General features: G+C 40.1%; 1 protein-coding gene across 2 annotated transcripts in view; it reads right to left on the reverse strand.

The window, feature by feature from the left end:
- The window catches only part of Pou6f2 (POU class 6 homeobox 2), a 380,942-nt gene that overhangs the window by 104,344 nt on the left and 249,824 nt on the right, over positions 1-26,774 (reverse strand). For both annotated transcript variants that reach the window (XM_021652839.2, XM_060372425.1), the window contains exon 4: positions 21,029-21,435. In XM_021652839.2, the coding sequence (XP_021508514.1) occupies positions 21,029-21,435 (407 nt within the window). The remainder of the gene's footprint in view (positions 1-21,028; positions 21,436-26,774) is intronic.

Consider the following 26,774-nt stretch of genomic DNA (forward strand, 5'->3'; position numbering starts at 1 on the left):
AGGTGTTTTTTCAACACTTTACTCCATTGGATATAAACAAACAAACACAATGGCACTACTTCAAGTTATTATGAGATGAATTCCCTATTCTTACAGGAATAGCCATCCTGAAAATGTACTTCGACTGGAGCCCAGAAGTTTAATTTGTACTTCATTCTGTATCCAGCACATCACCGTCCCCCTCCCCCAGTCTATTCAGGAAGCTAAGCATTTTTCCTTATAACTGACATAGGATCAGAAATTCAGTTCAGAGATGCACACAGCTTTGGGGGCTTCAAGGATGGCTTGCTGCTGTCTTACATGTATCTTGATTTTGATTCTCCCCAAGTGTTAATATAATGGTATAAGAGAAGATTCTGATTTCCAGTGAGGCAGATAGTGCGCTCTCACTGGTACATAGAAGATGGTCTGAATATTAGATGGATGTGGTCATCACATCCCTAGAGCAAGGTGACTTAGGTCTGAAATGTAGTGTGTGGCCTGATGCCTTCTCATAGGGATTTTGTCTATCTTACATCTAATTTAATTAGTAGCTACAGACCACTATAGTCTCTGTACTGGTATTTTAGTTCAATAGAAATGACTTCAGCAAGCTAGTGTACTCACTAAAGAAAGAAAGAGATGTATGGTCTGGTCCTCTTCTCCAAGTTTAGAGGAACTTATGTTTGAATGGTGATAAGGTCAGCATTTAAATCAGGAGAAAGACTCAACCTGAGAAGAGGACCAGCCAGGTAGGAAAATGAGACTATTTCCCCCTGACAGAGCAATTCACCCCCATCTTTATCTACAAGAAAAAAAAAAAGCTGTGTTTTTGGTGAGATTGCTTTCTAAAGATGACAATTCTAAAATTAAGAAAAAAGAAAAGGAAAGAAAAGCTTGTGAAACAGTGAGGGGAGGAGATTTTGATGATATAACCAATATATTCTACTATGCAACTTGCTTCTTTAAGGTCTTCACACACAACTTACTATCTGAGAAAAGGAGCTGGTAGCAGGAGAGGAGTGCTCTCTCAGCAGAGCTCTGTGAGTCAAAGTGAGGGCTGAGGATCCTCAACATTATTACCAGCAGCTGGTGGGCAACAAGGATCAACCTCACCCATTGACCTAAGTGGAATCAGAACCCCACTGAATGTCAGCCACCTGTCCTATGCCTACACCCGAGGTTCACATGAATCCCAGCACAGAACCCTAGTTAGAGACCCTCATAGCCAATCACACACCTGAGGCCTGCCTGAAGCATCCCCTCAACCTCACCAACGTGGAACCATGGAGAGTCACGCTCAGAACTCCAGAGTTGCCCCAAGTCTGAAATTCAAGCATCATTCAGCTGGCCCATAACCTGACAAGTGGAAGTAACAGAAAAGCAAACAAAAATATAAACAACCACCATCCAAAGGCTAGATGAAGTATCCATATCAGAAACTCCAGAAACTACTTAACTCCATATGACTAGGTCCCATCCCTAATCCACAAAAACACAGCCAGAACAATAGGTGTGTCCATTAACTAGATCCCTCAGCCTAATGTGCCCTGAGATAAGAAACTTAGCTAATACACAAGAACTTCAAAATAGAAATTATAAACTTTCTCAAAGAGGATATGAATACATGCATGAATGAAAACACACTTGAATGAAATAAAAATTCAAGATATTAAAATAGAATTTAATAAAGAGATAAAATCTTGGTGTGAGGGGGTAGGTGGGGGGTGGGAGAAAGCAAAACAAAAAAATTAAAATAAAAACTCAGGTATTCAAACAGAAGGTTCAGAATAAAATCTCACCAAAGGTTTGGATCAAGTAAAAGAGAGAATATCATGTCTTGAAGACAAGGTATAAGAAATGGTTCATCCAATAAAAGAAAATGTTAACTCTCAAACACCCCTACCTCCACAAAACCAAGAAAACAAAACAAACAAACAAACAAAAAAACAACAACAAGAACAACAAAATCCAGGAACAATATTCAGGAAATCTCAGACACTATCAAAACATCAAACCTCTTTATAATGGGTGTAGGATAAGGAAAAGAAACCCAGGTGAAATGTACAGAAAGTATCTTCAACAAAATTATAGAAGAAATTTTTCCAAATCAAGAGATGCTCATAAAAGCTCAAGAGGGATGCAGAATACTAAATAAACAGGAACAGAAAAGAAACTTCATATAGCACATAATAATCAAAACATTAAATGTGTAGAACAAAGAAATGATATTAAAATGATAAAAAGGACCAAATCATATAGTGGACCCATCACAATTACATGACGTATTAATGGAGACTTTGAAGGGCCTTGAATGATGTTCTGTAAGTTATGAAAGACCACATATGCCAGCCCAGACTACTGTATTGAGTTATCATTCATAATAAAAGGAGAAAGGAAACTGTTTCCTGATTTAAAAAAAAAAAAAACAAATTTAAGGAATCTATGTTCACTAACTCAGATCTACAGAATGTAACAGAATGAATATTTCTGTCAGAAGAGATTAAAGATATCCAGAATAGTTTACTAGAAGAGGTGTAAGTAAACACCACAACAATGAAAGAACAGAAATTAATAAATATTGTTCAGAAAATTAATAAATATTTAATAAATAAATAAATCTTAATAATTATCAATATTAAGTCTTAGCTTCCCAATAAAGAGATACAGACTAACAGATTGGATTAGAAAACAGGATCCACCTTTTTTGCTGCCTCCAAAAACATACCTCAGCCTCAAGGACGGACAGACCTTAAGGCTGAAGGAAGAGAAAAATATTCTAAGCATACGGAATAAAGAGACAAGTAGCTGTAGCTATTCTAATATTGGACTAAAGAGATTTCAAATAAAAACTAGTGACACAAGATAGGGAAGGCCATTTCAACCCCACTAAATAAAACAAATCCACCAAGAGAATATTGTAATTGTAAACATTTATGCACAAATACCTAACTTTGTAAAAGAAACACCATTAGACATAAAATCACAGATTGTCCTAACAGACAAATAAACAGTGACTTCAATACCATGCTCTCACCAACAGATGTGTCATCCAGACAAAAACCAGATAGAGAAACTCTGGAGTTAAATGACATCATAAATCAAATGGACCTAATGGACATTTACAGAACATTGCACCCAAACACTCAACAATACACTTTCTTCTCTAAAACTTTCCCTAAAATTGACCACAGTAGGACACAATTAAGTCTAAACAAATTTGGAAAACCTCACCTAAAATCATGTATCCTTTCTGACTACAAAGGAAGAGAGCTGGACGTCAACCACATTAGAAATACCAGAGAGTCTACTAACTCACAAGAATAAAACACCACACCACTGAATGAGAACTGGATAATGGGAGAAGTCAAAGGAGAAATTTAAAATTTCCTAGATTTGAAGGAAAATGAAAACACAACATACCAGCATCTATGGGACCCAATGGAGGCAGTCCCAAGAGGAAAATTAATATCACTAAGTGCTTATAGAATTCTGGAGATAATTCATATTAAGAACTTAATCATAGGGGGCTGGATAGACAGCTCAGTGGCTAAGAGCACTGGATGCTCCTGCAGAGGGCCTGGCTCAATTGCCAGCACCCACATGGTAGCTCACAACTGCCTGTAACCCCAGTTACAGGGAACTGGATGCCTTCTGTTGTCCTCTGAGTGCACTGAATGTATGTGGTTTCCACATATGCATGCAGGGAAACATTCACACACATAAAGTAAAGTAAGTAAATCTAACAAAGTTTAACAACTAATAACTTCATGATATGTATGAAAGCCTTAGTAAGACAAGAGCAAACAATGTTGAAAAAGATCATATGGGAAGAAAGTTTGATCACAAACTCAGGGCTTCAAATAATGAAGTGTAATAAATAACGAACAAAAATAATAAAAGGAATAAGCTAAGCAAAGTTGGTTCTTTGAAAAATTAAGATTGATAAATCTTTATCCCAATTAATCAAAAGAAAAGAGATGATGGATTCAATTTAATGACTTAGAGAAGAAAAGTGAGCATTATAACAGACAATGAAGAAAGTCAGAGAGTCATGCTTTAAAAAAAAAACAACCTACATTCAAACTGCAAAACCTAAATGAAACAGATGAACTTTAAGATATATGATGTCTACTGATCATAAGAAGAGTTGAAGTAAATAATTTAAATACATTCACAGTATATAATAAGATAGAAGCATTAATTAAAAATCTTAAAATTAGATCCCTTAGGGATTTCATCTCTTGGTGCAGACCTAGGGTCCCCATATTACTGTCCCACCACGCATTTCAGTCTTTCCATCTAGATTTTCTCCATCTCTTTGTGACATTCACTGACCCAGAAGAAACATTCTTCACCAGGGACCACACAACCACAACATGTAGCTAAGACCCAGATTAGGCAAAGGTAACCAAAGAACAGAAAACCCACACAACACTGGGGAGACCAGAGAGCTACACCAAGAAACACCTTGAACATCATGACTCCAGATTCCTAGATACCAGTGCAAAAATCACAAGCATAAACAATTAAGACCTTGTGGCTCCTCCAGAAGCCATCAACCCTATTATAATATGCCCTAAGAAAAGCAATTTAGCTGAAACACAATACAAGGTCTTCAAAAAATAGCAATTATGAATATGTTCAAGGACCTTAAAAATATATGAAGGCTTTAATGAAGACCTTGAAATCACAAACAGTTGAATAAAATAATGAAAACATTTCAAGACATGAAAGTAGAACTTAACAAGGAAATGGACTCACCAAAGATAGATAGATAGAGAATGAGAATGGATAAGTAAGTTGGGCAAGTAAGGAAGCAAAGAGAAATCTGGGAATATTTAGGGAAGGGGTACATGATCAAAATATATTGTATGAAAAAAGTAGAATAGAAAAACAAATCACTACTAAGAAAAGCTCGAGGCAAGATGAATTCAGCACAGAATTCTATCTTACTCTGATACCAAAACCAGATATAAAAGAAAATAAAAGGCCAATAACTCAGATGAACATAGACACAAATTTCTTAACAAACTACATCCAAACCAGATTCTAGAACACATCAAAAAGATTACCCAGCATGATCAAGTCAGTTTCATCTCTGTGTAAGAATGGTGCCAAATAATAATCAACACATAATACATTAATGTAATGCATCATAGAAACAGGCTCAAGGATAGACAGCACTTACTCATCTCATTAGATATAGACAGTCTTTGACAAAACTCAACACCTGGTTGAAAGTTGTAGTGGAAACTGAGAATACAGTAAACATACCTCAATGCAACAGAGGAAATATACAACAAGCCACAGCCAGCATCATTCTAAAAGGAGAATGACTCAAATCATTTCCACTAACATCAGGAATAAGACAAAGGATGTCCACGTCTTCACTATTGTTCAGTGTAGTCCATGAAGTCTTAGAGCATTAAGACAAGTGAAGGAAATAAAGAGGATACAAAAAGGAAAGGAAGAATTTGAAGTATCATTATTTGTAGATAATATGTCTTCATGCATTAAAAATTCTAAAGACTCTGCTATTAAACTACAGCTGATAAACACTTTCAACAAAGCAACAGGATATAAAATTAACACACAAAACCCAGTAGCCTTCCTATAAACAAGTGACAAACAACACCTAGAAAGAAAACAGGGAAATTACACCATCCATAAATCTTCAAAAATATTTTGGAATAAATCTAAGAAAGGGAAAGAGTTGCACACTACACACTTTAGAACATTAAAGGAAGAAACTGGAAAAGATACCAGGAGGTGGAAGACCTCCCATATTTATGGACAGGTAGGATTGATACCATGAAATGGGATCAACCTAGCAAAATCAACCTGAAGATTTCAATGCTGTCTCCATCAAAGTGCCAACACAATTCTTTGCAGAAATTGAAAAATAATCTTTTTTTATTTTTCAGGATTATTTTAACCCTTTTTAAAAATATACATTTTTATTAATTACAATTTATTCACTTTGTATTCCCCCCTATAGCTCCCTCCCTCCTCCCCTCCCAATCCTATCCTTCCTCCCTCATCTCCATCCCTGCTCCTCTCTCAGTCCACTGATAGAGGAGGACTTCCTTTCCTTCCTTCTGATTCTAGTCTATCAGGTCTCATCAGGACTGGCTGCATTGTCTTTCTCTGTGGCCTGATAAGGCTGCTCCCCCCTTAGGGCAAGGTGATCAAAGGGCAGGCTAATCAGTTCATGTCAGAGACAGTCCTGTTCCCATTACCAGGGCACCCACTTGGACACTGAACTGCCAAGGACTACATCTGTGCATGGATTCTAGGTTATCTCCATGAATGGTCTTTGGTTGGAGTATCAGTCTCAGAAAAGACCCCTGTGTCCAGATTTTTTGGTTCTGTTGCTCTCTTTGTGAATTGAAGGAAAAACAGGAAAATACAGTCAGACAGGTGAAGGATACTAGAAAAAATCTTAAATTTCATATAGAAACACAAGAAAACCAGGATAACTACAGCAACCACAAACAAACAAACAAACAAACAAAAAAAAGAACTACTGGAGTTACCAGTTTTCCTGATTTTAAGGACTATTACAGAGCTTTAGTAATAATAGCATGGCACAGACACAAAAACAGATATGCTGAAATTTTAAAAAGTTCAACATTAAGAAAACAAGCGAGCCAATTTAAAAACGGAACATGGATAAAACAGTTCTCAAAAGATGAAACACAAATGTCTGAGAAACACTTTAAAAATGTTCAACATCTTTCACCATCAGGTAAATGAAAACTGAAACTACTTGGAGATTTCATTTTACCCAGGTGAGAATGGCCAAGATAAAAAAAAAAAATTAAAACAAACAAACAAAAACCAAATTACAACAGATGCAGGCAGGGGTGTAGAGGAAGATAGGACACTTACTCCCTGCTTGTGGGAGTTCAAACTGGTGTATCCAATAGATCTGTGTGGAGTCTCCCCTAGAAGCTGGAAATACGTCTATAAGATGCAGCTGTAACGTTCTTTAGACTATACCCAAAGGACTACTGTGCTACAGAGATACTTGCTCATCCGTGTTCATTGTTGCTTTAGTCACAGTAGCCAGGAAATGAAAACAGCTTAGAGATCCACACACTGATGAATGACTAATGTAAATGTGGTGTATTTACACAGTGGAATGTTCCTTAGCTCTTCAAAATATGAAGTTATGAAATCTGTGGGCAAATGGATGGAACTGAAAACAATTATCCTGAGTCAAGTAGCCCAGACTGAGAAAGAAAAACATTGAATGTTTTCTCTCACGTGGTTGTTGCTTTTGAGCTTTACATATGTGTATTTCATTTGGAATAATCACTGAGGTTATATAACTCTCTGGGGGTCATGGGAGAGGGTCTTTCCAATGACTCCTCAGGGTCTCTCTGAAGGGACTCAGAGCCTTGGCTGTCCTCCATGACCCTCAAACTCAGTATCTTTCCAGAGACTTAGAAATAGCCAAATTCGGCTTCCAGCTTGAGATGCAGCCTTAACCACCTCTGGACTACAGCTTTTGTGTACGGACCCTGAGGAAACACCTCCTTATCGCCCCAATGAAGCACAGATTTTTTTTTTTACCTCAATTATAACGATCTTTTATTAATCACAGCCAATTTCTAGCCTCATGGGACCAACATCCATTGTCCCAGGAAAGTGCTGGGGCCCGCGGTTCCAGTGGTTTGGTCTATGGCCTGATAGTGGAGCATGGCAGGAGGTAAGCAGACACGGCACTGGAGCAGCAATGAAGAGATCACATCTTGAGCGAGGCAAGGAGAGCTGACCGGAAATAGCGTGGGCTTTTGCAACATCAAAACCCACACCAGCAACATACCTCTCCCAGCAAGACTATACCTCATGATCTTTCCCAAGCAGTTCCACCACTGGGGACCAAGCATTCAAATATATGAGCCTACCGGGGCCATTCTTATTCACAGTAGCACAACATAGATTCTTAGTTCAAATATTCCACAGGAGCAACCCCAATACTACTTTTCGTCTGAAATGTCACAAGGCAGTCCTTCACTGTCTGCATTGGTTTCAACATCCTTTTCTTCCAAGCTCTCACAAGAATATCTTAGTAAGCTCTGAACAGTCAAAGACTTTTCCAGCCAATATTTTTCAACCCCCTTAACTCCCACAATTCTTCCCCCAAATCAGCATGGTCAGTTTAATTACTGCAACAACTCTACCTCCAGTACCGTTTCTGTTCTACTTTGCTTTTTGGTTGCTCTGATATACATAGTAACCAAGATCAACTTGGAAAAAAAGGGAGTTATTTTATCTTACAGGTTGTGTCTGTCATCCAGGAAAGCCAGGCAGGGACTCTGATGTAGAAGACACCAAGAAACACTGCTGGTTTTCTGTCAATTGTCTACTGCTGCTGCTCAGCGAGCTTTTTTATAAATCCTGGGCCTTCTGCTCAGGGGTGGTACTGTCTACCATGGACTGGGCCCTTCTACATCAATTAGCATTAAGAAAATGTCCCATAGACAGGATAATATGATGAAAGCAACTCATAAATATGATGTTTCCTCTCCACAGCTGTGTCATGGTTGGGCACTACAATCATTAAGTGAATTTTGGCTTGGAATTGGGACAGAATTTCCAACAATTTCTGAAATAGCTCTAAACATAGTCCTGCAGTTTTATATTCCAATTTCTGTTAAGTGATAGTCTCAGCACTGATGATCGTAAAATCAAAATATTGATTAATCTGAAAACGGTTGAAGATGCTCTGTATCCTGCAACATCAAGTATCTGGTCAAGATTTCATTCTTGGGCCTAGTGAGATGGTTCAGTAGGTAAGGGTACTTGCAAGTAAGGCTGACAGATGGAGTCTGATCCTTAGAAGCCACATGGTAGAAGGAAACTCCTACAAATAGTCCTCTGAGCTCTACATGTGCATTGGGGTTTATGTGTATGTGCATGTGTGCGCGCACGTGTGTGCGCGCACGCACACACACACACACACACACAATGTAAAAAGTTTTCATTATTTACTTAAAAGTGATCAGGCTGGGTGGTGGTGGCACAGACCTTTAATTCCAGCACTTGGGAGGCAGAGGCAGTCCAGTCTCTGAGTTCAAAGCCAGCCTGATATACAGAGAGAGTTCCAGGATGGCCAGGGCCACACAGGGAAACCCCATCTCAGTAAAAAAAAATCATGCACATCTGTCGTTAGTACCAAAATTTTCTTTTGTCCTTCACAAGTGGTAAAATTATATTCATATTAAATTTGTTTCAAGAAAACTTTCTTTATGATTTAGTATCAGTAAATGTTTTATTTATAAGGAAATTTCATATACTGACATACCCAGGATCATATATAACTTTTTCAGGTAAGAAGAGGTTGGCAAGCTAAAAAGCTTAAGAAGCCCTTAGCTAGATAGACGGGGACAACAGTTAGCAGCAGATGGACACCTAATACTCTCAGTTCTTTTGAGAAGGTGCTGAAGATTACAGAAGAACTATTTACTTTCCGTATAATATTTTAGGTGTCAAATATACATTAGTAGGGTTCTTTCCCTGCCCCCCAATAGATAGGGTTATTAAACATGCAGAGTTGGGGAGAGGCTTGGGTAGATTCTCTGATGCAGTATGATCTGGGGGACACACAAGGGAAGCGCCAGCGGTTCTTCCTTTATGAAAACGAATATCTCTGTATCTTAAAGGTCGTAAGGGCCAACTTAAGCAGCCGACACTTGGAGCAAAAGCATTTTGGTCACTCTTACAGAAATGGATAATTTGGACTCTGTTATTAAGACCATAGCTGGTTGTTTGCCTTTTCCCCATTTTGGCACCTTCTTGGGAGTTTAACAGCTGTTGATGCTCAACCTCACGTAGAACCTGTAGCTCTGTGGTTCTCAACTTTTCAAATACTGTGATCCTTTAATACAGCTCCTCATGATGTGGTAATCCCACAAACATACAATTATTATTAATATTATTTTTTGCTGCTTCATAAGTCTAATTTTGCTACTGTTATGAATCATAATAAAGATATCTGATATGCAAGATATATGATATGCAACCTTCAGGTGGTTTCAGCTCACATCTTGAGAACCTCTGCTCTAGGTGGGTCCTATGTACCAGTATTCAAAAACTCCCTGATCCTAATCTATAGCCAGGGCTAAGCACCAACCATAGAGATCTGTAATTTTCTTTTGAAAAAATGAAAACACGAAAAAGAATTGGGATAAAGTACAGCTATAGGATTACAGATCTGTGTAGCTTGAGTTAGAAAAGTTGAAAGAGGGTGGTAGTGGTGCCCCCAAGCACTTGAGAGACAGAGGCAGGAGGATCTCTATGAGTTTGAGGCCAGCCTGCTCTACAGAGAGAGTTCCAGGACAGCCAGAGCTGTATAGAGAAACCCTGTCTCAAACAAACAAAAGAACAAACAAAAGTTGACAGAAAAATAGTAGCCAAGCTGGCAAAGTCTCAGAGGCCTATAATATATTTGATCACAGGCCAGTCTTCCTTCTGGTAAGAAGAGACTCATGGAAGGAGGCTGGGTAGCTGTAAGAATGGTGTAGATTGTGCTTTAAAGATATTTCAGATGGGTTCCATGAAATTCTTACAATGTAGGCAACTTAAGAACCAAAAGGGACTGCCTCTGACATGAAATGATTGGCTTGCTCTTTGCTCACCTCACCCTGAGGGGGGGAGCAGCCTTATCAGGCCACAGTGGAAGACAATGCAGTCACTCCTGATCAGATCTGATAGACTAGGATCAGAAGGAAGGAAAGGAAGACTACTTCTATCAGTGGACTTGGGGAGGGGCATGCATAGATAAGGGGGAGGGAAGGTGAGATTGAGATTGGGAGGAGAGGAGGGAGAGATTTATGGGGGGGATACAAAGTGAATAAAGTGTAATTAATAAAAATTAAAATAAAAATATTTTAAAAAAGAAGAGACATTATATGAAACTGGTAAAAAAAAAAAAAAGAACCACTGTCTTTGGTCTCTGCCTTCACTGACATTCTGCCTGTTTAGGCAGGTTCAAAGGAGCATTTGGCATTAGCAGGTCCACCTACATTGGCAGGTCCTTTTGAATGCAGAGTACTGCATGTGATCAGGTTTCGAGAAATATCACTTTTTATGACCATAGGCAGGAATGCAGATATTTCCCCCTAACTAAAAAGATTTAGCCTTTTAAGTCTTACAGGTCATGGCCTAGGGAGCTTTCCTGGGAGAAGCAAGAGGGATTCTTTTTAAACCTTCTCCTATCTGAACTCTTAAAATTTTTCATTCTCTTTCAAAGCTGTAAGTGCTCTGCCTTGCTGCCCGATAACACAAGGACAGAGGCCCAACTCTGGAGAGAAGAGTCCAGCTGAGACAACGAAGGAATTCCTAACTTTACTTTTTTTTTTTTTTTTCTTTTACGACAGTTAAAAATCTCCTGTTACAGCAAACTGAGTGGCGCTGGGCTCATCATTGTGAAACTATAGTGCAGACAAAATGTGCCGGGCGAGGAATGTTGCATTGATTGGAGCCCCAGCTGGGCTTTCAGACACAGCCACTGGTTCTGAGACCCAACAGAGCCAGTAGCAGACAAATGTCAAACCCTCCCTCCATTGTGCATTCTTCTGTGGCCTTGCAGACAACCCCACTGAGTGGCCAAGGATAAGAGAATTGTCCTTTCCACTAGACAGCCACTCAGAGGCAACTGTATCTCTGCTGTGTTGGGTCAGCAGCACCCCTGAAGGTGGTATTCCCAACATTTAGGTCTTAACAGTGGGGGATGGCGGAGAAGGAAAACTCAAATATGTAGCTCACTAACAACCATTGCAGAAGTAGAAAAATATAATTAACGACAATTTGAAGTCAGACCTGCTCTGGAGTTCATATTCTGTCATTATTAATGATGCCTAGGAAGCTGGTTCAATTTTTTTGAAACTCAAGTTTTTGTTTTTCCATCTGGAGATAATTTTAGCCTCTTTTGGCTTGTATAGAAAATGTGAGATTGAAATTAGTTCTGTAAGATATACAGAGATTTTTTTTTTATTTCATAAAAAATGGTTAGAGCTTTGGATCAAGAGGCCATGAATAATAAATATAAAATGCATGTAAATTTGAAAGTACTATAAATATTAGCCCTGTATCAGGAGTATTTCCTGAATGCTGCATATATTTTATGGCTTATGGTATACGTGTGTGTGTGTGTGTGTGTGTGTGTGTGTGTGTGTGTGTGTTTGCCATCAAACCATGTTATTTATTTCATGAATAGGATGTGGACCTGGAAAGGTTTAAAACATCACCCAATATAAACTCATCAAGTAATAAAGAAACAGCTGGGTCCCAAAGAGATTAAGTAGCCTGCCCAAAGTCCTAAAGTCCCAAAGAACAGATAGGTGGCTCAGCCAGTGAAGGCACTTGTCACTGGATATGATAGTATGAGTTCAACCCCCAGGACCCACATGATGGAAGGTGAGAACCAACTCCCTAAGATTTTCCTCTGGCTTGCATGTGTGAACTGCATGTGCACACACATACACACACATGTACACGCACGCGCGCACACACACACACACACACACACACACGCACACTCTCACTGTAATCAAATAAATGTAATAATTAAAAAAATGTCCTCCTCTGCTTACACATTGGTAAATTCGTGTAATGTCCAAAATCAACCTGTTAAGCCCCACCTCTCCCAAGGGCCAGGTAACTTCCTAGAATGTTGGGAGTTGTAGTTCCCGGAAAATGACAAAACCTCATGGAAAAGTACAGGAGTGGGGTGGGTGGCTATGAGGTTTTGTCCAGAAAAGCCCCTGTAACATGTGCACCGTACCCACTCAGCTGGGAAATTCTAGGGAAGCGGTCCAGTCTTGACCAAAGTTCATCTCTTTGTCAGTATTTAATATTTAATAAAGCTTGCTTTAAATTTGGCCCAAGATGGTAGAACTGATTTTTTTCGTAGGCGAATCCAAGAATTAACATTAGAAGTAAATTTATCTGGCCTCTTAATGATAGTGATAGTAAAATGAGATCTGTGGGCTTAGGTCTTTAAAATGAGATGGTCAATCAACATTAGGCTTAAGTGTATGAAACTGTTTCCTTTCTGGCTTACACCCCTTGGACATCTTCAACAGCCTTTGGTAAAAGCTCCCTGAAGAGGATCTCTTCACCTTTCTGACTCAGGGTCACAGGATGAAGGTCATGTGTAATCATTGTGTGCATGCATTCTTATAGCCTGATTGTTTGCTTTTGTTCAAGTGCACCTGTTTGTTTCACAGTCCTCCTTAGATTAGGATAGGTATTGTCAACTAAGGAAAACCCCCAGAGGTCCCTAGCTCCACCCTTGGGAACCATATTAGTTGCTCTCACACGAGCCATTTCATTTAATCCCCACCTCTTTCCTTCAAGATGAAACTGAAGCTTGAAAGAATCTGCTGACTTGACCCAAGTGCTCAACAGAAGCATCCTTCAACCTAGCAATGTTTGCTTCTAAAAGATGCTTCTCTGTAAGGAACTACCTAGTCTGATCTGCAGCTCTTCTCAGGGTTGCAATGCACACCATTTGTGCTTACCAAATGTTTGCAGAGATTGATAAAAGTACTTTTTTTTTTTTTTTACAACCTAGAGAATATTCACTTTCTAGTCTATGACTTGGGAGTCAATTTAAAAGCCCATGGAAAATTTACTTCAAACTTGTGGGAAATGAAGCTAAAACATAAAGAATAACACGGTGTTAAAGCAGCAGAATATTATATTGCGTTCACATAAACGCTAAGTTTTGCCTTGTTCAGAACAAAGTGTCAGCCGAACGATACATTTATGAACGCAAAGTTAAAAGGGTTTCAGAAGCATTCTGCAATATATTTTGGGATTGGTTCACCAACCACCTTCTAACAGACTAGGAGACTAGGAGACACGTGGGGTGCCAGGATCTGGGCTGAGTTCGTGGATCTGTCCATTGTTACAATCATAATGTTCCCATTTTATTTGACAACTTATATCTTACCATGCTCAGATGCTACAATAATTTTCCACCCTCTTCCACCTTGAGCACACTTTCCTTCTATCACTATTTGATGTGAGTTTCTGTAGTCAGTGGTGAGGACCTGCTGCCTGTTTTGTAAAACCACTTCCATATGATCTGACTAATTGACAATGGAATGGCAAATCCAAACAATGACAAAGAATCAAGGCAGTGTATACGTATATTCTTGCTAAACTAATTTTTCCCCCTGCCACTCTCAAAGCAATATAAACTTTGTTGTTCCTCTCGGATCTCAAATGCTTGTAATAAATTCTTTGATATGTCAGTAATGTTGAACTGAGGGTTCTGTTAAAGGAGATTTTCTTTCTTTCATAAAAGGAAAAATTGTCCGTTTCAGGGTATATGGGTAAATATATTTTGCTTATTTTATTCAGTGCTTCACACAGATGGGTAAAGAGATTCCCATTTCCCACCAGACTTCTTGCTGAATGGGTGAATCGTGAATAAAATCCTCAGTCTTCTGAGTGGTGGTGTGAGCAGAAATAAAGCCTTACTCCTTCACGACTTTAGACTAATGAAGGCTCATTTGAGAAATTTATAGCATACAAAACATCTTTATTAGTATGTTACATCTAATCTTCACAGTAAATCTCCGAGTTCGCTAGATTTTCTCATCCATGATAATCAAGTTTTCTTTGGCTCTTTAGACCAAGAGGGAATATTTTCCAGCCCACGCCAACTCCTGCTTTGTAGAGGTTCTTGTGGCTGGATTGCTGTGGGAGCCTATTGTCTACATGGTGACAGTTACTATCATTTTAACCCATTTTACTTGATTTAAGAAAATCTTAAATCTTGATTTCAGTAAAATCAGTCAGCCAAAAGGTTTATCTGATTGTCTAAATACATCCATAAGTAAACCTTGGTTTATTAGTCATGTGCAATGTGGAGGATGGATTTGCAAGCTCTCATCCTTCTCTAATCCATTAGACAAATGCGCTTTTGTCTTCCTGCTGTGCAAAATTTGGTAAACTTGCCAATACATCTAGAAAGTAGGCTATAAGCCATACCAAAACTTACAGCTGGTGGGATTCCACTGGCTTTCGGGGAATGCCTGCTAACTATATCATTAACACATCTGGCAGCAAGAGGTGTAGGGGGCATGAATGAGGAGACACTGAGCAAAGGTAATGCATTGAGGACCAAGATGCAAAGCAACTCAATGCAGCATTTAAAAGAGAAAAATGAAAGTCTCAAATTCAGGCCAGTGTGGCGTGTTCCTCGTGTTTTAAAACTGACTATAAGCCAACACGGTCTTGGAGCTTAAAACCTTATGGGTTTTTGCCATTTGAATTTTCGAAGTACTGCATTAGGATATTATCTTTTTTTTTTCAATTAGTGCATTTTGGAGGGCGATTTTAAGTTCTGCGTCTGCGAGAAGAACTGTACAGCCTTAACTGAGTGTCCCTTCTGCAAGCGACTTGGCCCTGTGTGAATACAGAGATGTCTCCGTCCTGTCAGAACTGATAATGGCCAAAGGAGTCTGTATATGAGTGCACATGCATGGCCACTGATACCACACAGTTACTGCTTTCTAAAGTAAAACTCAGAAAGGAGAGGCGAGGGCCTTGGAAGGATTTAATTTTATGAATGAAAAACCTATAGCCAGGGACCTTGTGCTAAACTGATCAAGAGTGATTGGGAAGGGATGGGGAGTTTGGCTTCAAAAACCTTAGGATGATGGCTTATGGTTGGAGAACACTTGTTTTAAAAATAATGGAAGTTAAAGGGGTATAACACTTCTTCTAATTATGTATGTACATTGAATGCAGTACTGAGTTTGCCAGTGGGAAACTATGTCAAGATCAGAAACTATGTCTTTCCCCTGAGTAAAAGAGGTGGGATTTGGGTCAGGCTTCCTTGCTGAGCTGTTACTATGCCTATACACCAGCAAATGCTCACACGAGAAAATGCATCTTACCCAGTCTTCTGTGGACTTGCACCTCTGAGGAGACAACCAGGCCCCTCGATTCTCATAAAAGCACACATAGTTTCCTTGCTCCTGTGTCCACTGATATCTCTCTCTCTCTCTTCTGTTGCTTATTAAAATGTGCAGTACAACAAGAAAAGGAAAAGATTATCCTGCTTCCTGCCATGTGAGATGGCTCGCAGAAGGCCGAGGTTAAATGCAGTGTTTGCTTCCTTAAGCTTCTCTAATGCACGGGTGTGGCAAAGCAATCTGGGATGAGAGCTTAGAGCGGCGACTCTCTGAGGATGAAAACTTGACTTTAATTTGGGCTCTCTGGCTAAGATAAAACCTTCTTCTGCTATCATTATCCCACTTACGTTTGTTTTCCACTCTCTTTCCACTCAGCCATCCAGCTGAGTGGGAAGAAATTCACCTGACCTTGAAGAATACTCAAAATCTGAAAATAAGCTTTTCCGTAGCCAGTGAAATCCCAGACTTCTACCAACATTTGTATCATACATGCATAGGCCTGAAAAGGTTCTTAGAAATGGCAGATGGCAGATGAAGAAAACAAAACAAAACAAAACTGACATCCAGAGAGTTACAATAACCTGTCAAAAGGCACAAGTGTTGGAAATAGAGCTGGAATGAGAAGGAAGCCCTGGACCTTCCAGCACACCACAATGGCTCCAGACAGGCCCAGTCAGACCCTTTAGGAGGGGCTAGTTTGGCTGTCAGCAAAATGACCATGATGCCTCCAGTACTTGTGAAAAACGGATGGACATCCCCAGGAAAGGAAGAGCCTCACCATTCTCATGCTCACAGGATCTCTGCCTGATTAGACTAACATTGAACTAAAATTTTGAGTTTTTTTTTTCTACCAGGAATAACTACATTAAATCCTCCTTATATAAAAGGTTGCTTGTATTTGTTGTTTCAGATCTTTGCCTATTCTATTGCTGATGGGTTACAGAAAAATGGAGGTGCATGGACTCCAATCAAACCATCCTTGAATCCAAGGACTAACTTCAGCTTTCTGACACACTGTTCCATGCACTCTTCATATAAATTCATTTTGCATTTTCCACTTGCACCTGCCTGTGTGCCCTGACTGCCTGGCTCCTGAGGACCCATTTGTTTGTTTGTTTTCTGTTTAGAACCTCTCACCCTGCTGGCATGGAAGCAAGTTGTGAGTGGGTGGGCTTTGAGTCTTAGTGGAGAATCTAAACACAACCCGGCAGTATTCTATTAGACTCTTGACTCACCTTCCCTGACCCCCCAGCGATCAACCTTAAGGAACAAGGTTCTCCTCTTAACCAAGCTTTTCTGAAGGAGTAACACTTTAGAGTCTTGTCTGCCTTGAGATAACAATCTGGTTTTGTAAATACAACTCATTTCATGGAATTGAGTGTAAAAAAAAAAGTGAAATAAAATTATATTGAAAATTTACAGAAAAACCCAAGGGAACTACTTGGAGACTTTTTGTCTAGGTGCGGCTACCTGTTAACACTACTCATTTTTCCCCCTCCATTTTGAGGAATGACCTCACCCAAACATACCTTCACTACCTGCTTTCATGAATGTTTTCTGAGGACATCGCAGAAACGGTACAACATTGGAAATAATTGTTATCTTGCAAAAGGTTTTTTGAGCCAAATATAAAACAAAAAATGCCTTCAGGTGCACTGGCTTTCCCTAATAATCTACGCTGCAGTTCTAAAATGGTATCTCTGAATAGTGTAAAAGGATAAAGCCCACATGAAAATGAAGAATCGTAAAAATGAAATTTAAGTTGTCACATGTGAATTTAGTTGATCTTTATTCCCTGAATAATTTTCAGACAAAACACTTCATTCTACATCATAAAGATTGTTACCTCTGAGAATTAAAATGTCTGTGCCGTGCCTTTTAAATGGTTTCCTTTTTAAAAATTTCAAATCTTCCATGTTCCTCAAACTCAAAAAAGCCTTGCAGTGAGCGTTGGGGGAGAAAAGCTTAGACCATGAAATTCTCCCTTTCCTTTACACATGCCTACATTAAGGGGAGAGTGCTTTTATTCTGTTGACATAAACATGTATCTACTCAGAAACGTTTGAACTTTGAATAAGGCACTCCTTTGATGGTTCCTATTCAGGCCCACAGATGTTTGTGTGTCTGTACTTATATACCGTAAATGTATTGATTAAGTTTAGAAGCAAGACTCCCAACAATGAAACGTTGAAATATTTCATCAGGACTACGAAGAAACCAAATGTGGCCTCGAGCATTCCTTTGCTGAAAAATTAAACAAAATGAAGCAGCCGGGATTTCTATGGTAGTTGTTGGAGGAAGCTCAGATCTCTTCAGGTCTCCTCAGAGTTCGGTGATATCTACACAGCTCCAAACTAGCTAGCTTCCCACTGGGCAACAGCTCTGGGTTATCATCAACAACATGGGCAGAGGCAAGTCATGCCATCTGTCAAGGCAAGGTGAGCTTTTCTTAGTCAATTTAACCCATTTTGGTGTCTCAGTGGTGGCAGTGTAGAAATGCTTAATCACATGCTGTTGTGGTTGGAATGTGAACCATCTCCCACCAGGTCCTGTTGGAAGCTTACTCCCCAGCTAGGGGGGCTGTCTGGGGAGAATGAAGAACATATAGGTGGGGTGGATGGCAGAAATCCACCCCCAAGGATAGGCCTTTGAAGACCAGTTCCTGGTTTCCTCTTTGGTTTCTGTTTCTTGGTTCACAATTGTGAATAGGATCTGCCTCTCACTGCTGCTACAGACTGGGCGACTTCCCCATGCCCTCTCTGCTAGAATGAAATGCAACTCTCAAAAACACTATCAAAGCAGACGCTGAGACTTATGGCCAACTGTTGGGCAGAGTGTATGGAATCTTATGTAAGAAGTGGGAAATAGTAAGATCTGGAGAGGACAGGAACCCCACAAGGAGAGCAACAGAACCAGAAAATTTGAACACAGGGGTCTTCCCAGAGACTCATACTCCAACCAAGTACCAGGCATGGAGATAACCTAGAACCTCTGCTCAGATGTAGCCCATGGCAGTTCAGTGTCCAAGTGGGTTACATAGTAATGGGAAGAGGGACTGCCTCTGACATAATCTGATTGGCCTGCTCTTTGATCACCTCCCCCTGAGGGGGGAGCAGCCTTACCAGGCCACAGAAGATGACAATGCAGCCACTCCTGATGTGATCTGATAGACTAAGATCAGAAGGAAGAAGAGGAAGACCTCCCTTATCTGTGGACTTGGGGAGGGGCATGTGTGAAGAAGGGGGTGGAAGGGTGGGATCGGGAGGAGAGGAGGAAGGGGCTTATGGGGGGATACAAAGTAAATAAAGTGTAATTAATAAAATAAAATAAAATTAAAAAAAACACCAAAACCAAACCAAAACAAAACAACAACAACAACAAAAAACTCTGAGCCAAAATAAAGCAAGTTCTTTCTGTCTGGTAGTGTTTGCTTACAGAATTTGAAAGTCACTGATTCACTGGGTATGGATATGATGCATATATATGTATCATATATATATGTATGATCACTCTGTCTACTTTAACTGTTCTTAAAAAGTGTTAAACCCTCTGTGTCTGGAATGACAGAAATGCATTTTGGATGCTGGCAACGTTGAGCTGCTTGAATAGTGCATTTGCTTATGTCTGCTCTCCCATCAGATGTCAGGCATCCAAGGAACACATCTTTTGGCTTGTGTTCATTTCAGTATCATGTCAAAATTGTTAGGTTGTCTTGTCCTTCTAAGATTTGTGAAATAATACATTTTTAGCTCTGTCTTAGGAATGTGCTCATGGGGAAAGGTACCTCTAACTACTTGTCCAGGAATCAAATGTTTGTCTTTCCGGGCAGACTTGTGGCCACTCTGAGAAAGCAAGTTCAAAGAGGTGAAGCAATGGGCACCAAGTAAAATCAGTTCTAAGCTGCTAAGTTCCTGACCTACCAGCGTTTTTGTCTGTTTGATTGTTTCTTTTCTTTTTTTTTATTTTTTTTTTGTGTAGCAGCCAAATTGTGCTTCTTTTCTTTTCTTTCTTTCTTTATTTTTTTTTTTGTGTGTAGATGCTCTGGGTAGTGTAGTCCTTGTGTTGGGGGGTGGGGTGGTGATGGATCAAGGCTCACCTCTAAGGAAGGCAGGTGGGCTAACTAGCATTTGAAGTGAATGCTAGCAAACCGCCTCTGTGTTTGTTATCATGCCTAGGAATACCCTGGGTCGGAATCTCACTGAGGAAAGTGCCTCATCTAAGTTGAAAAAAGGGTCGTGTCTCTCTGCCTTCTGGAGCGTCCCACTCATCCTGTCTGGAGGGATCAGTTCTAAAGAAAGCCATCAGGAAGTTAAAGTTACATACTTCTTTATGTTCCTTCCCAATCCTATTCAATTATAGTAGGTAAAAGATAAGGTTTTTTAAAAATTTTTTAATTTATTTTAATTTTTTTTAAAAGATAAGTTTTTATGATTAGCCTACAAGCATCTTTCAAAAAACTTTTTTCTGCAGCCTCACAGGAATAAAGTAAATAAGAGCTGCTTTATCTTGTTTCACAGTCCGTATTTTCTGGGGCTCTGGGCATGAATTTAGAATACTTGTTAGTTTGTGGAGTAGTGGTTGGAATCCGGGACCCAGGACTAGGGCTAAATTCCTTTGCCCTCCTGATCCCAGAGAGTCCTTAGAAAAATAAAAACAAAAGAGCAGAAACTACTGAAGGTAAGACACTGTTGTATTCATAATAGAGAGAAATAACCACCAGGCCTCGTGGATAGTAGATGCAGTTCTCCACGGGGCTACAAAACTGTGCTAGTAATAATTTTAATTGGATGCTATCTTTGCTGCCTTCAAAAAGTATCATAAAATGGAGTTATTACAGGCTACAAGTGCACTTACAGTGCTGTCCTCTCACCGAAAGAAAGACATAACATTTATCCTTCGGAGGGCAGCATCAATGGGCCTCTATTTGTTTCCTTTACATGCATCCCCAGCTGCCTGCCATTTTGCTTCCTCTCCTCTAAGTCTGGGAGATCAATTTGAATTGGACGCCGCAGAACGGGGATGCTATGTCTTGCTGGCCCTCTGCCTGTGGGGACTGTAGGACACCATGGAAAAGTCCACTCTCCTGAGGAGGATGGAAAGCGTACCTGTAGAGGGTTAGGCGGAGTGAGCGGTGACGGAAGGCTATGTCCTGGAGATGGGCTGGGTTTCTGAGGGGGACTTGAGCTCTGCTGGGTTGGAGATGGCTGGTTCTGGCTCTGGCTCTGGGGGTGGGAGTGAGGTGGGTGCTGTGGAGGCTGGGTAGCCTGCTGCAGCTGAGCTGGGGGAGCCGGCAACTGCTGGGAGGCAGATGGTGGCTGGTGGGGCGAGGTGGACTGGGACTGCGGCTGCTGAGGCTGGGGGGTTGGCTGTGAGGCTGGCTGTGGGTGCTGGCTGGTTGGTGGAGGAGGTGGTGGTTGCTGCTGCTGCTGCTGTTGCTGCTGCTGTTGCTGCTGCTGCTGCTGGAGCTGGAGTTGCTGGAGCTGTTGCAGCTGGGAGTTCAGGGATGAGGTAGCTGTAGGGAAGACAGGAAGGACGGCGTGAAACAAACAGGACAGATAAGAGGCATCTGGTTGGCTGCCCTGTGCACACTGACAACCCTGTATGAAGGGTTGCCGCCTCTCCATGAAGGTCCTTGGCATGGCAGAGGACTGTGGGATTCTGTATGAAACGAAAACATTTCTGGTGGAAATTTTAGTAACACGGCAGATATTCTTAAAACTCCGAGCATTGCTTTAAAAGCCCTGCATTGAAGAAGGGCCCAAGGATGGAAGACTGTTTCGGAGCACATTCTATCCTTTCCCTTCTTTTCCACCTGCAAAATATACTCATGCTTTCAAGATTTGCTTTTGATTTTCAAAGTTCAACCCGTTTAATTCTTTTGGTAAATGCTTGACTGAAGTTAGGAACAGAACACTAAATTGTTAGTAATCTTCTTTCCATCCATCATCAACGCCATTAGTGGCATCATTTTCACTTGCTACTTCAGACCTCCACCAATTTTCTCAGACATCCTGGTTTAACAGTGTTCTGCTTTAGAGTACAGATTTCTCTCTCTCTCTCTCTCTCTCTCTCTCTCTTTCAGAGTAAAAGAACCCTGTGTTATTTATTTATTTATTTATTTATTTATTTATTTTTGCTTGCTGATCAGAGTTCTTAAACTAAAGGAACTGTGGTTGGTGGCTGCGAATTGGTTAGATACATTATCACCTTAAGGACCTAAGAGAATAAATTGATTTTCTCGGAGCTGTGTGTCTGTGGAAAGCTGTCTCTTCAGTGAACAAGACACATTGCTTCTCAGATGTTCAACAGCTTTAGGACAATCTCAGTTTTTAAATCTATACACATATGAAATGGCGTATGATATACATGCCTTCGAACAACAGATATGCCTGAAAATGCATGCATATTGAACTATATATTGAGGGCACCCAGCAGGGATATTAGCTAATGAATACTTTTGTAACGAATCATTTTATAAGAGATATTGAATGTCACCTAGAAAATGGTAGGGTGACAGATAGTATGCAGGGTTTAAAGAGACAGTTCTACCTTCTAGAAGCTTACTCTGTCTTTGAAGAAATAATACTAATTCACAAAATATACCACTTGGAGGTAATTATTACAGAATCCCAGCAGAAGTGTAAGCTAGATCCATAACTATTAATTGATTAGATTATAGATGGTGTAAACCTGACAAAAGAGAGCTAAATCTGAAGAGTTTCTCTGTGGCCTGAGGAGTGATAGCAGCACCATGGTGGATGTGGGCCTATAAAGACATGGCTTAGGAGAAGGAAGTGAAGGAAGAGAAGGAGTCTCTGGCTGGAATCTACATGTCTTGAGTGACATTTACAGGGGAAATGTTGAGGCTGACTGCCTGAAACTAAGAGTCAAAGAAGTTCTGAGTCACTTAAACTTTGGAGACATGGGTGGGGGGGGAAGATGAGCCCTCACAGTCAGCCATGGTGTCTGTTAGATTTCAGATAACGATTCAGGTTTGCTCAAGGAGAACACTGCCACACTAGTGAGTTTGCAGTGTCCCCCTGGGTTCACTGAATTCCAGTTCTCTGGTCTCAGGCACCACCAGGATGGCCATAATGGCCAATTTGATAAAAGTCCTCAGTGGGTCATTCAATCTCTGTATATCTCTTCAAATGCTCAAATATGTGACGTGTCTTGCAAGGTACCCAGGGGTACCTTGGGCCCTGTATGTGATTCTAGAGGTCTAGGTAACTTATATAACCCAGCCATTGTCATCATTACCAGAACTTTAAGGGGAAGGCCTATTTTGTTATTTTTCCCTGATTGAAAGTGAAGGATCCCAAATCAATTCTGACCTTCAAGATCTCTTGCATCCTGCAATTCCTGGAAGAGTGGGCTTTGACATTTTTTTATGATGTGGTTACAGACAGTGGGATCTAATTGCACCTCACCTCCTGCCTGATTCAAACCAAGTTTTCTCTAGTCTTCTTTCAAGGCATGTGTAACAGTGCTTATTTTCATGGCTCCATTCAATACCACATGGTTTCATTTGGATTAGAAAAGCATTTATCTAAATCACCATTTAGAAACTGAAAAGACTTCGGAATATTGGCAGGTAGGTATTGGCAGACAAGCGCAACAGACCCTGGCCTACTAATGAGACAGGGTCCCAGATGTGTCTTCAATGCTTTGTGTCCACGAGCTCACATTACTCAAGTATTTTCTCTAATAGCAGCTTGGCTGGAAAGGCACACACCTAAGCAAAACCCTACTGCATTCTGAAAACTGATTTGCATCTGAAGCAACATTGTCATGGGCAGTCAGATGTGACCGTATTGCGGTACAAAGAAAGTAAAGAGAAATATACAAGCGTGTAAACTTGGGTTAAAAATGTCAAAATCATCTACCTAATAATATAAAATACAAAAATACAATGTCTTACTTTATAAAGCAAAGTGAAATATTGCCATAGAAAATTTAAAAATAAGTAAACTGAGAAAGTTCAAGGACATAGCTGAACTATACAAATGATACTTGAAGGTAAAATAATGCATTGAGGGACAAAACTGACTCCAGACATGTAATATCCAAGATTTCACTTTCTTCTAGTATTTATTTTCTACATCTGGTTACAATATGCTTGAGAGGGTCAATATTAAATATGAAATTTAGTTTATGAAATACACTTTGAAAAATTTAACACCCAAGGTTTTGAAAAAGATAAGAAAAACAAAATGCTCTCAAACTCACAACTTCCTAGGGAAAGGAGAGGGCTGTAGTAAAATGGCTTGAAAGTTATAAAATAAACAATTTAATATGATCAAGAAATAACTTGCATTTTGCTATTTGTTAAGTTTCTGTAATTTGCCTATACATTATTTTTTTTTTGTTTTGAATGTTTAAGGTTTCCACAAGACCCAAGTGATCAACGGCATTGCATAGGATGAGATCCATGTGAAATCAGTTCCAGAAGCCCAGAGTAGAAAGTCAGAATCAACAGCTGTTCTTCGTGTACTTGGGTATTGGTCTCAGTTCCAAAGCTTCTGCGACTACCCAAATTCACAGGCGCCCACAGCTCCTATTTACAGTGATTATATATCACCTATGTGAGCCCTGCACATACTTTACAAGGCCTCTGTGTTGCTTATCACAGCCTGGCTTGGTTTTTGTTACTGTATTGCTAATTGTTATATCATCTTGCCTAGAAAATCAACACAATGGAAAAAGTCTATGCACATTTATTACAGATGGAGTTGAAAATGCTTTTGATCCATATTTTCTTGAATCTTTACATTTAGGACCCAGACTGATTGTACCTGCATTTTAAATAGTTCATCAGACCCAAGGAAAGCAAAAACATGCCCTCTGATGACAACCACCCTCATTTAACCTACATTGTGCTGTCATTCTTGCCTTAAACCAAGTTCCTGTCAACTGTCCCCCTTTTAGTTTCTTTGATTCCCAAGATTCTCTGAGGGAGATGCACACAATTAAAGAGTCAGGGCTAGGATCCACATATCAGAGAAAACATGCAGTGTTTCTCTTTCTCAGCTGGTTTGCTTATATCTGCATATTTATATTTCAGTTCTATTCATTTTTTTTCCCTGCAAATTTCATTTTTTCTTTGTAGCTGAATAAAATCGCATTGTGTATTTGTTTCTCATTATCTGCTTGTCTGTTGCTGGAAATCTGAGCTAATTTCGTTTTCTAGCTATTGTGAATAGGGCTGCGATGAACACGGAAGTATATGTGTCTGTGTAGTAGGCTACAGATTCCTTAGGGCATGTGCCCAGGAGTGGTGTAAGACATATAGTGCTTCTACTTCTAGCTGGTAGAGGAAACACAAGACTGCTTTCCAAAGTGACTCCACTAGTTTACACTCCGGCCCTCAGTGTGTAAGAGATCCTCCTCCCTCATGTCCATGCCAGATTTGTTGTCATTTGATTTCTTTCTATGATAGCCATTGACTGGGGATCTTAGAATACTACCAAAATACTAAAATTTGAGAAAGTGATTTCTTCAAAGTTTTGTCAGTTTGACACAAACTAGAGTCACCAGTCAACTGAGGAATTGCCTGCATCAGGTTGGCCTATGGGCATGACTGACTATAGGGGCATTCTCTTGATTAATAATTGTTGTGGAGGGGCCCAGATCACCGCAGGCAGGGCCATTTCTTAGCAGGTAGTCTTGAATGGTATAAGAAAGCGAGTACAAGTAAGCCATGGGGAGCAAGCAAATAAGCAGTGTTCTTCCACGGTTCCTACCTTGGCTCGCCTCGATGATGGACTATGATCTGTAACTGTGAGCTGAAATAAATCCCTTTCTCCCCAAGGAGCTTTTAGTCATGATGTTTGCCACAGCTACAGAAATGAAACTAATATGAACAGTAAACAGGATCACAAGAAATTATCCAATAAATGAAAGAAAGATCTAGACCATGGAAGGTGCCCTTAGGAGAGATACTGCAGTGTGGGTTGAACTGTCACACATTATCTGTCACAGGTTATCTTTGATAAAACATAAAGTTACTCTGTGTGAGTTTGAGGCCAGCCTGGTCTACAAAGTGAGTCCAAGTCAGCCAAGGCTACATAGAGAAACCTTGTCTTGCAAAACAAACAAACAAACAAACAAACAAAACAAAACAAACAATAAAACAAAACCAACCAACCAAACAAACAAACAAAAAAACCCAAAACAAACTAAACCAAAACATGAAGTTACTTCCTTTGTTGTTGAGACGGTTGTAGAGAGCAGAACCACAAACCATCCTGATAGTTTCAGGTGTGATTTTCGTGCTCAGCTTGAGCATTCTAGGTCAGCCCCACCTCTTCCAAGACAACCTTGCACAGCAGGTTCCTAACTGAGGATGGATATTTTGCTGCCACACTGGGGGCAGTGAGAACACTTAGTCACAGACATGTTAATATTCATGGACAAGGAACTAATTAGTTAGTTGTGGTTTCTGGAATGCCCAGGAAGAGTTGTATTATAGAGGGGGAAAGCCATCACCTTGGTATTGTTGAAGACAAATCTCAGGCTGTCTAAAGTTGGGAAACGACATTATCATCTAAAAGTTCGCATTTGAGAATCACTCAAGCCAGTTATAGAAGGAGGAGAAGGAGAAAATAAAGGAAGTCACACATAGAAAACTAAGGTCATGGTTTTGTGTTAGGCTGTCTTCTTAGTTCTGCTGGGCTGCAGGTTAGACATACTCACTAGTGAGGGGCCTACAGCTTCTTGTGAGATGAAGCCATCAGATAACAACTTTCCTGCTCCCACATACTTTCCCGGCTGTTTTCAGGAAACAGACATGGAAGCCCAGGGCATGACTGTAAGAGTCTGGTAGAGCAAAAAGACACACACGGTATATAC

The sequence above is a fragment of the Meriones unguiculatus genome, chromosome 19 (genome assembly GCF_030254825.1).
Source record: "Meriones unguiculatus strain TT.TT164.6M chromosome 19, Bangor_MerUng_6.1, whole genome shotgun sequence".
Taxonomy (NCBI): domain Eukaryota; kingdom Metazoa; phylum Chordata; class Mammalia; order Rodentia; family Muridae; genus Meriones; species Meriones unguiculatus.